Here is a 13,508-nt window from a genome sequence, read left to right on the forward strand (position 1 = left end):
TCCAGTGCTAGCTCGAAATTTCCCAGCGAAGATCTTTCACCGCGGCCATGCGATGCTGCTGCCGGCGATCCAATGCCGCGATGCTGTGGCGCAATCTAAGCATCTGTGCCCCCTGCCGATCGACATATCCAGTGCTAGCTCGAAATTTCCCAGCTTAGATCTGTCATCGCGGCCGCAAGCATCTAGAGCTCTTCCGACGATCGATCCTACCCCCTGGAACTTCTAGAATCGCGAAGATTTCCAGCGAAGATCTTTCATGCGATGCTGCTGCCGGCGATCCAATGCCGCGACGCTGCCCCTGCCGATCGAAATATCCGGTGCTAGCTAGAAGTTTCCCCTTTCATCGCGGCCGAAAGATCTTTCCATCCCAATGCAAGCATCTCGAACGATCGATGGCGGAGCTCTAGGAAGAAGCGCTCTCTAGAGAGAGCCCTGGAACTTTTTTACTTCTATCTACCTGGGTCTACCTAGGGTTCAAGAAGAATGAAGAACAAGGTGGAGGAGAGGAGGAGCCCTTGTTTGTGAGGAAATGGCGCCCAACATCGAAGGGCCAATCCTGGGCTTGTGCGCGGTGGTGGCAGCTGCGGCGGCATCCGCGACGCTGGTGGCGGCGGTGGTGGCCGCTGCCGCTGCGCTCATGGCGGTGGGCTACATTGCCTTCGTGGAGCTGGACAAATTCTTGCGCGGCGGCGCTGCCCCGTCCTCGGCCAATCGCCGCAGTTGAGTGATCGATCGCGCCGGATCGATCGAGGTAACACAGTAGGTTCTCGTAGTAGTGGACAAAAGGGAAAGAGAGAAAGGGAAATTTCCTAGGGAGGAGGTGGCGAGCGAGCGAGCGATCGATCGATCGATCGATCGATCAATGACTGCTAATTCATCGCGATGGAGCCGTCCTCTTGTTGCGGATTTCTTCCCGTCCCGCCGGAGGTGGTGATTGGACGATTCAATCCTTTCAGCGAAGCGCAGCAAGTCCAGCTACGTGCGCAGATAATTGTCTATGGCTCCATCGTGTAAGTTTCTTTCATCTTTTCTTCCCTCTTTCTTAAATTCTCTCTCGTCTCTCCTCAGCCGGGAGCTCGCTCCCGAGGAAACTTTGATGAGCTTGTGCTTCGCGGACATATCCACGGGTGAGTTTACTCTTCTCGTTCTCGATAGAGCTTTTAAGTTTCTTAAGCTGTAGTTATGACACAGGAAGTAGTGTGGAGGATTTTCACGAAGGGAATCTGGGCAGGAGTGCATGGGAGAAAATCTGGCAAGCTGCTTCGTTCAATAGTGCTCGAGCAAAGAAACCGAGCAAGAGCAAGGCGGCATCGGCAGCACCATCTCCGGCTCCTCCAGCGAAGACGAAAGCCGCGAAGCCTGCTATCAAACGCAAGGCCTCCAAAGCTGCGACGGCCAACCAAAGCAGGAAGAAAAGTGTGAAGCAGAAGAACATATCGGATCTGGATTCGGATGTCGTCGTCGTGCAGCAAGTCATCACGGATGCTACTGAAACTCAGAGCAATAGTGAGGAGGAGGAGGAGAAGCAAGGTGGAGAAGAAGCGGACACAGAGCTCGAGCAGCTAGCAGCTTCCGCCATCAAAGCGATGAGCGATCTTCCTCCGACTGCTGGCAAGAAGAAGGGGAGGCAAGAAGAAGAAGGCGAAGAGGAAGGAGAAGGCGAAGAAGAAGAAGAAGAAGAAGAAGCTCATTGCAAAGCTTCCGAGGACAACACGTCCAGAGATCCAGGGGACTTGACGGACGAAAAGGCTGAGTCAATGGAGATTGATGATGCTGAAACCAGCAAAATCTCGAACACAGAGGAAGGGCTAAGGCGGCATTGGAAAGAGATTGTGCAAGGAGCTATGGTTGAGGTTCGTATGCTTGTTTGCGGTTTCTCGATCGAGGGAAGGGAATTCTAATCAACTTAATCAATCCATTCAGGTTATTTCGGACGAAGACGGACTTCACGGAGTTTGGTTCTCGGGGAAGGTTCGGACAGTTCGGAAAGACAAAGTGCAGGTTGTCTACACCGATCTTCTCCATGAAGATGGTAAGAAAAAAAAAATTCTCTTTGTTCTTTTCCTGAATTATTTCTCAAATTTCCAGGACAAACTATGCTGCAAGAATGGGTGTCCTCTTGCGATTTGATGAACGACGCCCCCAAAATCCGGCTGGCTCATCCCGTGACGTCGGCTGATCTCCCGCTGAAAAGGAACAACTTTTCAGTTGGAGATCATGTTGATGCTTGGATGAATGACGGGTGGGTTTGTAAAGTTTCTCTTCCATGGGTCTCTCTTACACTGTGTTGTCCGAAACTTCAGGTGGTGGGAAGGAATAGTAGAGGGTATTAACAGCGAGAACCAAAAGCAAGTGACGCTGTTTTTCCCAGGTACCATCGTATTATCTGTGTGGTCGTGCTTATCAGGGAGACGCTGTGCTTTCAACAGGAGAGGGAGACATTGGTGTGGCTAAGATCAGCCACTTACGCCCGTCCCTTGTCTGGAAAAACGGGGAATGGATTCTTTGGGCTCCAAAAGAAGGCGGAAAGAAGGTACCATGGCTTGCTTTGGTTTTCATCTCTTGTTCACGTATTTCTCTCTGGCCAGGTCAGGAAGCAACCGGTCTCAAAGCCAACTCAGGTGATTCCCGAGAAGAAGTTTGTTGAAGTTACGCCGGTGGTATTGGATGGGAAGCGCAAACGCGAGCGGCCAAAGAGGCTGGCGGATGGATTGGACGACGAGCAGCCCCCGAGGAAGCCTTACACGAGAAGAGCTCCTCCAGCGAGCAGGGGGAGCGAAGCCAACCCCACCAAGAGAGTACTGCCCCCTCGAAACAAAGCCAGCTCTTCGAGAGCCAAGAGGAAGTAGATGATAAGTCACACTTTTGAGTTGTAAAGAACGCAAAGAAGAACTCGATTTTGAGTGATCATATAAATGTAAACACTTGGTTGACACAATCTTTCTCTAGAGCTTCTTTTGTTCTTCCTTTTAGTTTCTTTACTCGAGTAACCATTCCAATCACAATGCCAAACCATCTTCTTGCTTCTTCCGCAGTGGAGAAGGCCAGGTTGAATCGCGAGGGCAGCACAAAATCCAGCTAAAGAGACAGTAAGAAACGCACAGGCTTGCTTTGCTTCGAGCGCCTCAATGTAAAACTCGATTTTTGGAGCGTCCAAGGCATTGGTTGAGCTTCAATCATAGGTTGGAAATTGATTAGCAGTCCATGACGAGACTCTTTCGTGTTTGTTACCTCCCATGGTTTGCCAAGAGAATTCAAGACGTTTACGAGTGTGGCGTCCGACAAGGGTGCTTCTCCCGCAAATCTCTCGAGCCTCTGTGTAGATAGACAAGATCTTACACACCAAGACTTGACAAGAACAATGTACTACACCGTCGAGCCGTATGTGAAGCCAAGGCAAGCGTAGACAGAATCGAAAAGCTCCAAGCACTTCAAGAGCCCCTCGGCCACCTTGGTTTGAGATTTAAGCAGCGAGATTGCAAGAACAGAATGGAGAGACTTAAGGCAATACCTTCTGCTACAGAAGATGTGAGCACCAGCCTGTGTTGTCCGGGATAAACAAGTGAGATCGTCAATGATACTGGCCTTCTGAAGAACACCAATCAGTTGCAGTGGAAGCTCTGCAAAGAACAATTATGCTCAAGACGACAAAGATCTGAGCAAACCTTGATAGGATCTAATGCGATAGTGGGGCAGTGAGCTGTGCAATTTGCTGGTTTCACGGCAAACTCCATGTTTTCTTCATGGAAAAACTTTGCTAGCATGAGCAAACAAAACTACACTTTCACCTTCATGGTTAGAATGTCCCCTTTGATCGGAGCACTTGATCTCAAATTGTAAGAGTTATATAGTGAAATGGTGTTTAGAATTGCTCAAACAATTATTAACTATCTCATCTTTTTGTGTCAGCTCATTTGAGGTTGCTTTTTTAAGAAACTGATAAGTATTGAAAACAACAAAACTATAGATAAATACTTAAGAAAAAAAATATGGATTTATGTTTACTTTAAAACCATACTTATAAAGGCTTAAAATTTTTTAATCCAATCCCAAGCTAATCTAGAAATCTAATTAAGACATGGTCCTAAATACTCATCCATGTTTTGAGTTTAAATTCCATCAGTAAAGGTTTAAGGTTTGATTTTTATAGTGGCAATTAGTAGTGAATATACTCCTCAGTAAATACAAAAATATGGCAAGTACATATTATGTGAAACATACATATAAAAAACTTTAGTTTATGGTATATAAGTTTTTTAAAATAGAAACTACTACTCCCAAAATCATATGGTAGAAAAAAATTCAAGAAAAGTTTATTTTAATGGCTTTTGTTCACAAATATAACTCTTTTGGATGTTGAGACTTTTGGCTTTATTAAACTAATAAAAAGTTAACTTAATTTATAATTAATAATATGTTATTAAAACTTATATTTAGTTTTTATTTAATTATTTATTATTAATATTGATAGAGAATTATTTTATTTTAAATTTTCAATTTAACTTTTTTAATTATAAGCATAAAGCTGAAATTTATAAATATATTAAATTTTATAATTTAGTTACTATTTTTTTATACTTTTTTATTTTTAATGATTTAATTTGGAAAAATTAATATCTTACAACCAAAAGCTATTATTATTGTAGCTATATATAATTTAATTAAAAAAGTTCACTAAAGATATTTTTTATTTGCAACTTATGCAAATTCAATATAAGCACTTCCTTCATAAAAAAAATATCAAAGTACTTATTAAATGAAAAATTACATGTTCAACTATAAAAGATATTAAAGGAATGAATATTATATATGGTTTAGAAAATAATCTTGAAATATCTTAGTTATTTTAAATAAAAAAATTCTAAATTTTTTAATAAATTATTCAGATTCTACCTCTACATATTATATAAAGTTATATCTTCAATGATTTATACAATTATTAATTTTTAAAAGTGATTTATACCATGACTTATCTCTTTTGAAATTTAAAAGTTTCTTAATTTATATTTATATGTAATTATATTTTATAAAAATTTAAAATTTTAGAGACATATGACTAATAACTAACTAAATATAGAAAAAAAGTTGCTATATAAATGTATTTTTTCTCATTAGTGAAAATGTTCCAGATTAATCTAGAAGCCTTAGATTTCTTTAAGCATTGCAAAAATCAATATTTACTATGTGGTGGTAAGGGATAAAATATGAATAAATGACATAGATGGTGTTAAAACTATTCAATAGTTATGTGGAACTTTGGCTTTGAGTCAAGAGATTTTGCAAAGGCTATTATGTCTATATCTGAATATTTTATTTGTGATACTGATAATAATAAACAATCAAAATTTCTAAACTAACATATATCCATAATTAATTATTTATTTGCATAATCATATAAATTATAATCTGTTAATTATAATAGCTGGCTGCAACCAACTATTTTATAACTCAAAATGGCCCTTAATCTCTTTTTTACGTTCAGCCCCAAGAAGTCCACAATTCACCATAATGCCCATGTGATTCCCTCTTATAATCTTACACTATATTTTACATTGGTTTATAAACAGCTTATACCTCATTTCAAGGATCACATATATATGTAGGTTTTTTTTGCATGTCAAACCTTCTTGTACTTTTCTAATGTCACTTATGAGAAAGAAAAAGCCTTATAGAGATGTATAGCAACTTCCAGGATCTTTTGGGGTAAGGAGTTTGTAGAAAAACCATGGCATAAGCTCTACTAATTAAAGTTAATGTCTTTAGAATGAAAATCACCAATCTTGAGCACATACCAAAAGCCAAGGATCTTTTAAGCAAATATTATGACCAGACCTCCCAGGATTTTAGATTGCAATTATTGTAAATTAAAAACAATTTAATTTTTATATAAACAAACTGCTTATGTGTGGTAATTAATAAATCATTTTACATTATGGTGAACTAAGGTAATATTCTTTGCTGAAACCTTTGGTGGAGCTTTTGAATTACCATCTACTTTGTAGAATATTATAATAAAACTACATGAATCAATCAAGCTATGCTAAATTCCAGCACATGGGAGCTTCTAGGCTGTGGGTTCTTGTGTGCAGAAGTCTTTTATATCCCATGGGCTATTGAGGCACCTCTTCTCATGAGTATGCCAAGGACAGCACAATTGAAAGCTCATTTCGCAGCCATGGCTCCCAAAAATGGTATCTCGGTTCTTGTTATGAAGGAAAGCTTCTACTCATATGGCAAACGCGCTCAACTTAATTCTTAGACTCGCGATAGGATGCAAGGAGCGCAAAGCAGTTGCCCATGAGAGTAATGTCCAGTAAAAAGTATACAGTCAATGATGCCGAGAATCTCGAGCGCCTCTTTCACAAGTATGCTGACGAGTTTATTGTAGGGCCTCTACTTGGCTGTGCGATTATGTGCTCGTATGCGCAAGCTGGATGGTTATAAACCTTAGTGGCGGCGCCGCCATCCTCCGAGGTCGTTGAAGCTTCAAATCTGGTGTTGAAGCCATTCCCGATCCAAGCAAAACACTAGATAAAGATTCGATTTGGTATTTTGTGTGGCTCCAAACAAGGTCCGCTAGACATTACTGTGGAAACGTGGTAGAGTTTTCCATGTTCTTTCTCACTGAGTTCCCCAACATGATCAAAATCCCTGGATTCTCTCTAAGATGTTGCTTGATCCCAGGAAAATCCTTGAAAGATAGAAAGATCCAAAAAGACTGGATGCCCTTGAATTTAGTACAAAGAAACACTGCCACTGGCATAGCACGCTGATGCGCTCCACGAGATTTTCTCTTCCATCGATCGAGTACTCCTCTTGGAAGCTTTTCTCTATCCTTTATTCGTTTTGCAGGAGCTAGCAATCGAATGAATGGCTCTTCTGTGATGCATCCTCGTCGATTTTGGCGCTGGGCGTTTGGTCCATCCAGTGACTTGCCTCACGAGCTTGACACTGGGGCTCCTTGCTCCTCTTCTTGTCGACATCACTGATGTAAACGTTTTCTACAAAATATAAAGCGAGAAACTGTTTAAGAAGCTTATATATATTTTCCTGTCCGCGCAAGCTCATGCCGGAGAGATTGAGTCCTCTAACCGAGGAACTGGAGCTGTCGCACGCTACTCCAATCCAGACGCATGGATTGCTACTTTGCTGCTTCCAGTCGTTTAAAACTGCTCTCCAGATTGGATCGAAACTGCAAAAGAACCGCAACCTCGTCCTCAGACTAGCAGTGACACCAAGGAAAAGAGAAGCAGCGAAAACCATATTGTAGTATTCATTTTTGAGAAATTGAGACGCATTTTCCATGAGACTCACATGGAAACATAAGAACACCTGTGCCCGCTAGAAGGTGCCGTAGATTCTACGTTACCTTGGAGCTGTTAGTCAATGGGATTTGTTTTGACTAATATGGACTGCTGTTGACTTTTCGAGCTTTTGTGAGCTCAAAAGCTCTACAATGACGGCTCTAGATTTCTTTTCAGAATTTCTTGGTTCTATCAGCAATTTGTTGAAACATCCTTATTCTGCTAGAGCTTTAAACGCTTGGATCTTAAGAAGCAATAAAAAACATGCGAGAAAGTGTTTGATTTCTTCTTCCTTTGGAAAGGAACTGTTATTTATTTTTGATTTGATGATCATGAACTACTTACTATTGCAAGAATTTGTCCTCCTGGAAAGCTGAGTAAGGTGGCACGTCAAGAGCTGCCTTGGCGATACGTCCATCTTCGTGGATCTTGTTAATCAGATCCTCTAGCGACGAGAAATTGGCCTGGACAGAGACAACCATTGTTTCTGAAACGAAATGGATAAGGATTGTTTACCTCGGGCCGAATGTAGCCGACAACAACGAGCCGGAGCTCCTCTCCGTAAAAATCTTCTGGGAATTCGTGCAATAACCAGGGTTCCTGTAGTAGCAGCACCTGAGCTTCCTTCCTAACAAACGTAAAACTTGCACTTTACCACTGTTTTTTTCTGCATTGTCGAAATATGGATTCCAGCCGACGCTCATCACCATCTTAAACACTCCCTTGTCCGAAAGCCTCGCCCAGCCTAGATAAATCCCGCAAACTTGCTCTGCTAGTTGCTTGGAGAATGCTCCAGTTGGGAGATTCGCTGCACAGAAGGAAACAAATGATCAAGCCCGCCTTGCAAGAAGTTTTACGTACCAGTGGGAATTCCGAGGACTTTGGAGCCTCGACCAAAGCCTCTGATCACGGGTCCAGAGATGTACCAGGGCTCTATTGGTAGCGCATTTGCTATCCCTGTTGAGAATCCATTCGATCAGGACTGAGAAAAGTTTGATGAGATGACTTACAGTCTTGAAATGGCTTTGCCTGCCGTGATACCACTTCTGTAGAGTCGGATAGTCAGAACAAAATGCCAAGGACTAACTTGAACGTTTTTGAACTTACGGAGAGTCTTCAATGACAAGGCAGCAGCTTGGAGTGGCATTGAGTCGTGTAGCGGCCTCCAAGAATCTGGGAACATTTTCTTGCTTACAAAAGCCAGGATAAATAAATAAATAAATGTGGCACTTACATTTGTGGAGAAGGCTTGGGTTCTTGGACCTCATCCACAGCCACAATCACCGGAAAAGTTTCAGTCCAGCCTGAGAAAAATTGTAATATGTAAACAAACGCTTCTACCCGGATCAAGTTACCTGAATGTGGAGCGAGTTTTTCTGCAATAGAACTCCAAGAAGTGTTCGAGCCGATCACAATTGGTATCTTGTGCGCAACTAAATGTTTGAGAAGACGATTAGCACCTGGGAGCGCTTTAGCGTTTCAGAACCTGTAAATGACCTCTGAAAACAAGGATGCTGTAAAAGATTTACTACCTTCCACGTACTAGATCCACGATTTCAGCCATAAACTGCTCCGGAGTGCAAGGAAGCTCATAATCCTCCACAATCGCTGCTACAGCTTGAAGAGGCTTTTTGCCAAGCCGTTTTTCCAAGTTCCTCCTATCCCACTGTTTGCCATATTTAGCTAGCAAAAACTCCTCACACACTTCGTCCACAATTCTCTCTACAAGGCAAGGACAATGGTGTCAGAGCAGCCACGCAAACAAAGAAAACCCACCTGTGTCTAACAATGTCCCGTCCAAATCGAAAATCACATTCGTCATTGGCTCCTCCATTGCCAAATTGCTACCCTTGCGCACAAAAATAGTGGAAGCATATTGCGAGAGAATCTTGGTTGAATGCGGCAGCAAACTTTTTTTTAACTTGCAAAACATATGCTTTTGATTACAGTATTACAGTTCTAGAAAAAGAAAACTCTTAATAGCAAGCACTGATACCACTTCACTTACACGTTACAAGTTCTTCCGTTATAAAACATCAAAGAAAAGGTTTTGATAGAACTTTGAGGCAACCTTTGCAAGCGGCGATTTAACTTATCACTGCCACCAGTGTTATTGGAATCATGGGCGCTGGAGCGCTAGAAACTTGGCGATGGATGGAGTGAGCTCGACTCCATCCTCTGGAAAAAACCACTCCTCCAAACTGAGCTAAAAGCTGAGAAAGCGACACCAACCTTTGTGTTGTTCTTGCGAGACACATCGTGAAGTTGCGCTTCGAGCAAAAAGGGATATGTTGATAGCTGGATGATCTTCACTGTTCGATTGTGCGCGGGCTGCGCTTCACTCGCTGCCGGGATCGCCTATCACTCAACATCATGTGTGCAATGCGTAGAAAGAAAAATATAGAGTACCTTAAGCCAGTGCTGATCCACGTACTTGTAACTCCGATGTCCACCATTCACTTCGGCAACAGATAACAAAAAAGATTTAATGCTTGTGTGTTTGATGCGTTCAGGCTCAGATCACTCGGATTTCCTGCGCGAAGATCTCATGCATGAGAATTATAAATACCAGAGCGTACTGGCACTTACCTTTTTCTGAAACTTTAGACAGCTTGAAGCAGCAGGTTGTAAAACTTGTAACGCAAGAAAAACTCGCGGCCCGTGTCGCTCACGGCCTACACCAACCTCCACTCCGGATGCTCTTGAGGTCCTCTCCGCCCGTGTAGTAAGGATCCAGAATAAGAAAAGCGCTCTCGCCAGTAAGTTCGTTGTAATCCACGCCAAGTAATGTATATGCCAGGACTCCACCCCCTGTGTTTAACTTCCTTGGTTATAAAGAGAAAAGATCATATTCTATGCTTGAAGCGTACCGATCATAACTGGAGTGCCTTGCGTGCCGAAATGTGCCGCAAGCTCCTGGCATTTTTCCGGTAAATCTGCTCACGCTTAGTATCTTCGAAGTCACCTGCAAAGAAACAAACAAGTCATTGAGAGATCAAGAAAACAACAAAAAAGAAGTTATGCTTTGGAGTAGTGAACACGTACCCCGAGAAGTTTGTCTAGTACAAAGCTTAACTCGATCGCTCGAACCCATTCTTGAGATCCAACAAAAGAAGGCTCCTTGTCTCCTATTTCTACACGTGTTGCCAGGATCTCTCTGCAAAGTAAAAAGCAAAGAAAGCATTAGTTGCTGACCATTGATGATTACACCTGTGAGAAGGTTCTTTCACAGAAGTGTAATGCTGCAGCCTAAACCACGACATTATGGTCTGCAAGGATCGATATGCGCAGCCCCAGCCCTGGAAAGCAAGCAATCCAAAGTCCCGGGAGTTGCAAAAAAAAGGAAAGCAGATAAATTGTTTTTTTCCTTTGTCGTCCATTCGATCCTGAAGGTAGTGTATTGGCGATGGCGCCAGAGACTCCCTCGCATCGATGATCTTGACTCCAAGAACCACGATCGCGATGGTAGAAACAGCTGCGACCACATTCCAGACAGATATTTCAGGAGCACGATTCTTACCAGCGAGGAAGCACGCCAAGAACAGTGAAAATCCTCGGTCGCTTGGAATCCATGAGAGATCGGCTCGCGCGAGCTTGGATTCCTCGCTCGCCAAGGAGCGCCTCGTCCATTGCTCGTCACATGCAAAGTACAAAATTTTCTCAAATAGGGCCTTTCAAGTTCGAATCCCGGGACTTATAAGGTCTCAAGTTCGAATCACGGGACATACAGGGTCTGCAGTTCGATTCTTGAGAAATTTCCCTGGCTTTGAGAGCTCCAGTGATACTTTAGATAGCTTGAATCAGAGCTGAATGCTTGTTCGTTTCTCTAGAGAATTTTTTAGTGTTCTTGGTCGTTCCAAATTAGTAACATGTTTTATTTGGTCTGGCCATTTTATCGTTGGCGTCTTCCAGGTACGAAAGCTTTGCATAAGCCGATATCATCGCGTTCCAGGAGAAAACATTGAGCTCGAGCATGGAGTCGCCAATGCAAGGTACTTATGGTTTTGTGTTCTTGCCGCCCTTTTCTGGAGCACGGAGATGACACTGACGCAGCCATAGATTGGATCTTTCACTCGCATGTCCACCTCGTACGCCAAAGTGTTGATGCAATCCTCATGGAAGTAGACGAGGAGCTCGTTGAGCATCTTCCTCACGTTGGAGACGCCAAAGACGTTGTGAACGTTGGCAAAGCGCTCAGGCTGGTCCGGCAGGAAGTATGGCGCGAACAGGCACTCGGGCGTGCAGCGCCACTGGAGGTTTCGGCAAGCTGTGCAGGCGGAGGTGGTGCTCGACTGCTGGTGGTGGCTGTGGTGGTGATTTTGAGTTTGAGTTTGGTGGTGATTAGGAGAGATTTTGGTGGTGGGAGGAGAGATTTTGGGGGTGACTTTGGAGATTTTGGTGGTGGTGGTGCGCTTCAGTTGGAATGTCAGTTGATGAAGAACCGTTTCAAAGCCTTCGTTTTTCCCCCTTTTTTTTGTTTACTTATGCTGATTAAATAAAACTACTTTGCTCATGGCAGTAGCAGTCACCGAAGAGATTAGTGATACATCAATGTATTCTGGCTATTTATCTGATTATACAACACAAAGAAGTTTCATCTTTGATGAAAGCCCTACTTCTTTACTCTCTATCCAAATTATATGTTTGTACAGTTTGGTTACAAAATTATGTGTGAGTGATGTTTCAGTGGACAGTTTGCCATGCTCCATTTATACATCGCAGTCGAATCTTTTTTGGCTCGATCATTATAGTTTTTAAATGCTCTTCTTCCCGCTTTCTTTTCACACACCATTTCCCGGGCTCTGACTGCTGGAAAATCAATTTCAAACTCATTTTCCCTGCCTTTGTTTGATCCTGGAGCTTTTCCATTGTCAATTCGTGTTGTGGACTGGGCAAATTCCTCACCACCCAAGGATGCTTCTTCACTTTCCGCAAGGACAGCCTCTTCTCAGGGTTGATGTTGAGCAAATGCAGAATGAGTTTTTTAGCTTCGTCGCTTATGCCTATCCAATCGAGAGAGCTTATTGGCAAATCCTCCAAACATCCTAATCTCTTCTCAATTTCCTGCGATGCCAACCTTGGAAATGCACACTTTCCAGACAACATCTCATAAAGAACAATCCCCACACTCCACACATCAACCCTCTCGTCATAAACATGGCCAGGAGATGACATCTCAGGAGCTCTGTACCTCTCTGTCCCAACCATCCCCCTCATGATCATACCTGGTGGTGACCCCTTCTTTGAAAACCTTGACGATGTTCCAAAGTCTGCCAACTTTACATTCCCAAATAAGCTTTCCCCAAACCCAAGAAGGATGTTCCCAGGCTTGATGTCCCTGTGAGTGACACCCCTCCTGTGCATCTTGTGGACTGCCTTGGCCACTTGCTTGATCACAATTGCAGCTTCGTGCTCACTAAGCCTCTTTTTTCTAAGTAGTACATCTCTTAGTGAACACTGACATAGCTCCATGACGAGATGATAGTAATCCTCATCCCTAAAAACCTCCACAAGCTCAGGTACCATTGCTCCACCACTCGGACTATGCATCTTTGAGAGATGCACCAGTGCCTCAATCTCTGCCTCGGCTTCTTCTCGTAAGCCTCCATCTGGGAGCATGTCATCGGTGATCGAGTCCTCAATTGTATAATCACTCACTCGGATTGTTTTACATGCGAAAAACTTGCCATCTACCTTGCGCTTCATCTTGTATACGATTGCTTGGCCACCACGACCGAGCTCTTCCTCCAGAGTATAAAAGTTCTCTATATCACTCCCCATTCTCGCTGCTCTCTGTCCTCTCCTAACAATATACCCTAACAAAAGGATTCCGTAGTAAAGGCAAATATATTTCTGCGTTATTCTGAGGAAAAATGCTTTAAAAATTAAAAAAATGTATTTCTAGACAGTAAAAGAGAAAACAAGCAAGAAAAGAAAAGATACCAGTGCCACCTCCCCAAGATGGAGGAGGCATTCCAAGAACAGCCGGCCCTTCGGCCCACCCGGCCCTTCGTTGGTAATCAGCTCCAGCGTCCTGGCCAGCTCCTCGTTGCGAAGAACATCACCAGCTTTCGCCAGCTTCCCATTCGGCGAGAGGAACTTTCGAAGCGTTCTGTGAGCTAGAATCCCCTTGAGACTCTGAGCAATTTCAAATTCCAGGTAAGGTGTTACCACGAATCCATCCCGGGCTAGCTTGATGGCCGG

General features: G+C 43.1%; 1 protein-coding gene and 1 pseudogene across 1 annotated transcript; one reads left to right on the forward strand and one right to left on the reverse strand.

Annotated features, from left to right (window-relative positions):
- The first annotated feature begins 16 nt into the window (after positions 1-16).
- On the forward strand, positions 17-2,938 carry LOC9636164. The gene is made up of 8 exons (XM_002979666.2): positions 17-1,010; positions 1,069-1,127; positions 1,192-1,853; positions 1,924-2,032; positions 2,089-2,242; positions 2,304-2,371; positions 2,430-2,533; positions 2,589-2,938. Exons 1-8 carry the CDS (start codon positions 883-885, stop codon positions 2,847-2,849), a joined length of 1,545 nt encoding a protein of 514 aa, XP_002979712.1. The 5' UTR covers positions 17-882; the 3' UTR covers positions 2,850-2,938.
- Positions 2,939-7,575: 4,637 nt separating this feature from the next.
- LOC9635542 lies at positions 7,576-9,164 on the reverse strand (annotated as a pseudogene).
- Positions 9,165-13,508: the final 4,344 nt, after the last annotated feature.

Source organism: Selaginella moellendorffii, unplaced genomic scaffold (genome assembly GCF_000143415.4).
Source record: "Selaginella moellendorffii unplaced genomic scaffold, v1.0 SELMOscaffold_42, whole genome shotgun sequence".
NCBI classification, from domain to species: domain Eukaryota; kingdom Viridiplantae; phylum Streptophyta; class Lycopodiopsida; order Selaginellales; family Selaginellaceae; genus Selaginella; species Selaginella moellendorffii.

What these genes read in the sequence shown, in the direction of transcription:
- LOC9636164 (XM_002979666.2), top strand. Translation starts at nt 883, where the DNA reads ATGGAGCCGTCCTCTTGTTGCGGATTTCTTCCCGTCCCGCCGGAGGTG. An exon ending in GATGCTTGGATGAATGACGG is followed by an intron (nt 2,243 to 2,303) that starts GTGGGTTTGTAA and finishes CCGAAACTTCAG; the next exon opens with GTGGTGGGAAGGAATAGTAG. An exon ending in CAAAAGAAGGCGGAAAGAAG is followed by an intron (nt 2,534 to 2,588) that starts GTACCATGGCTT and finishes CTCTCTGGCCAG; the next exon opens with GTCAGGAAGCAACCGGTCTC.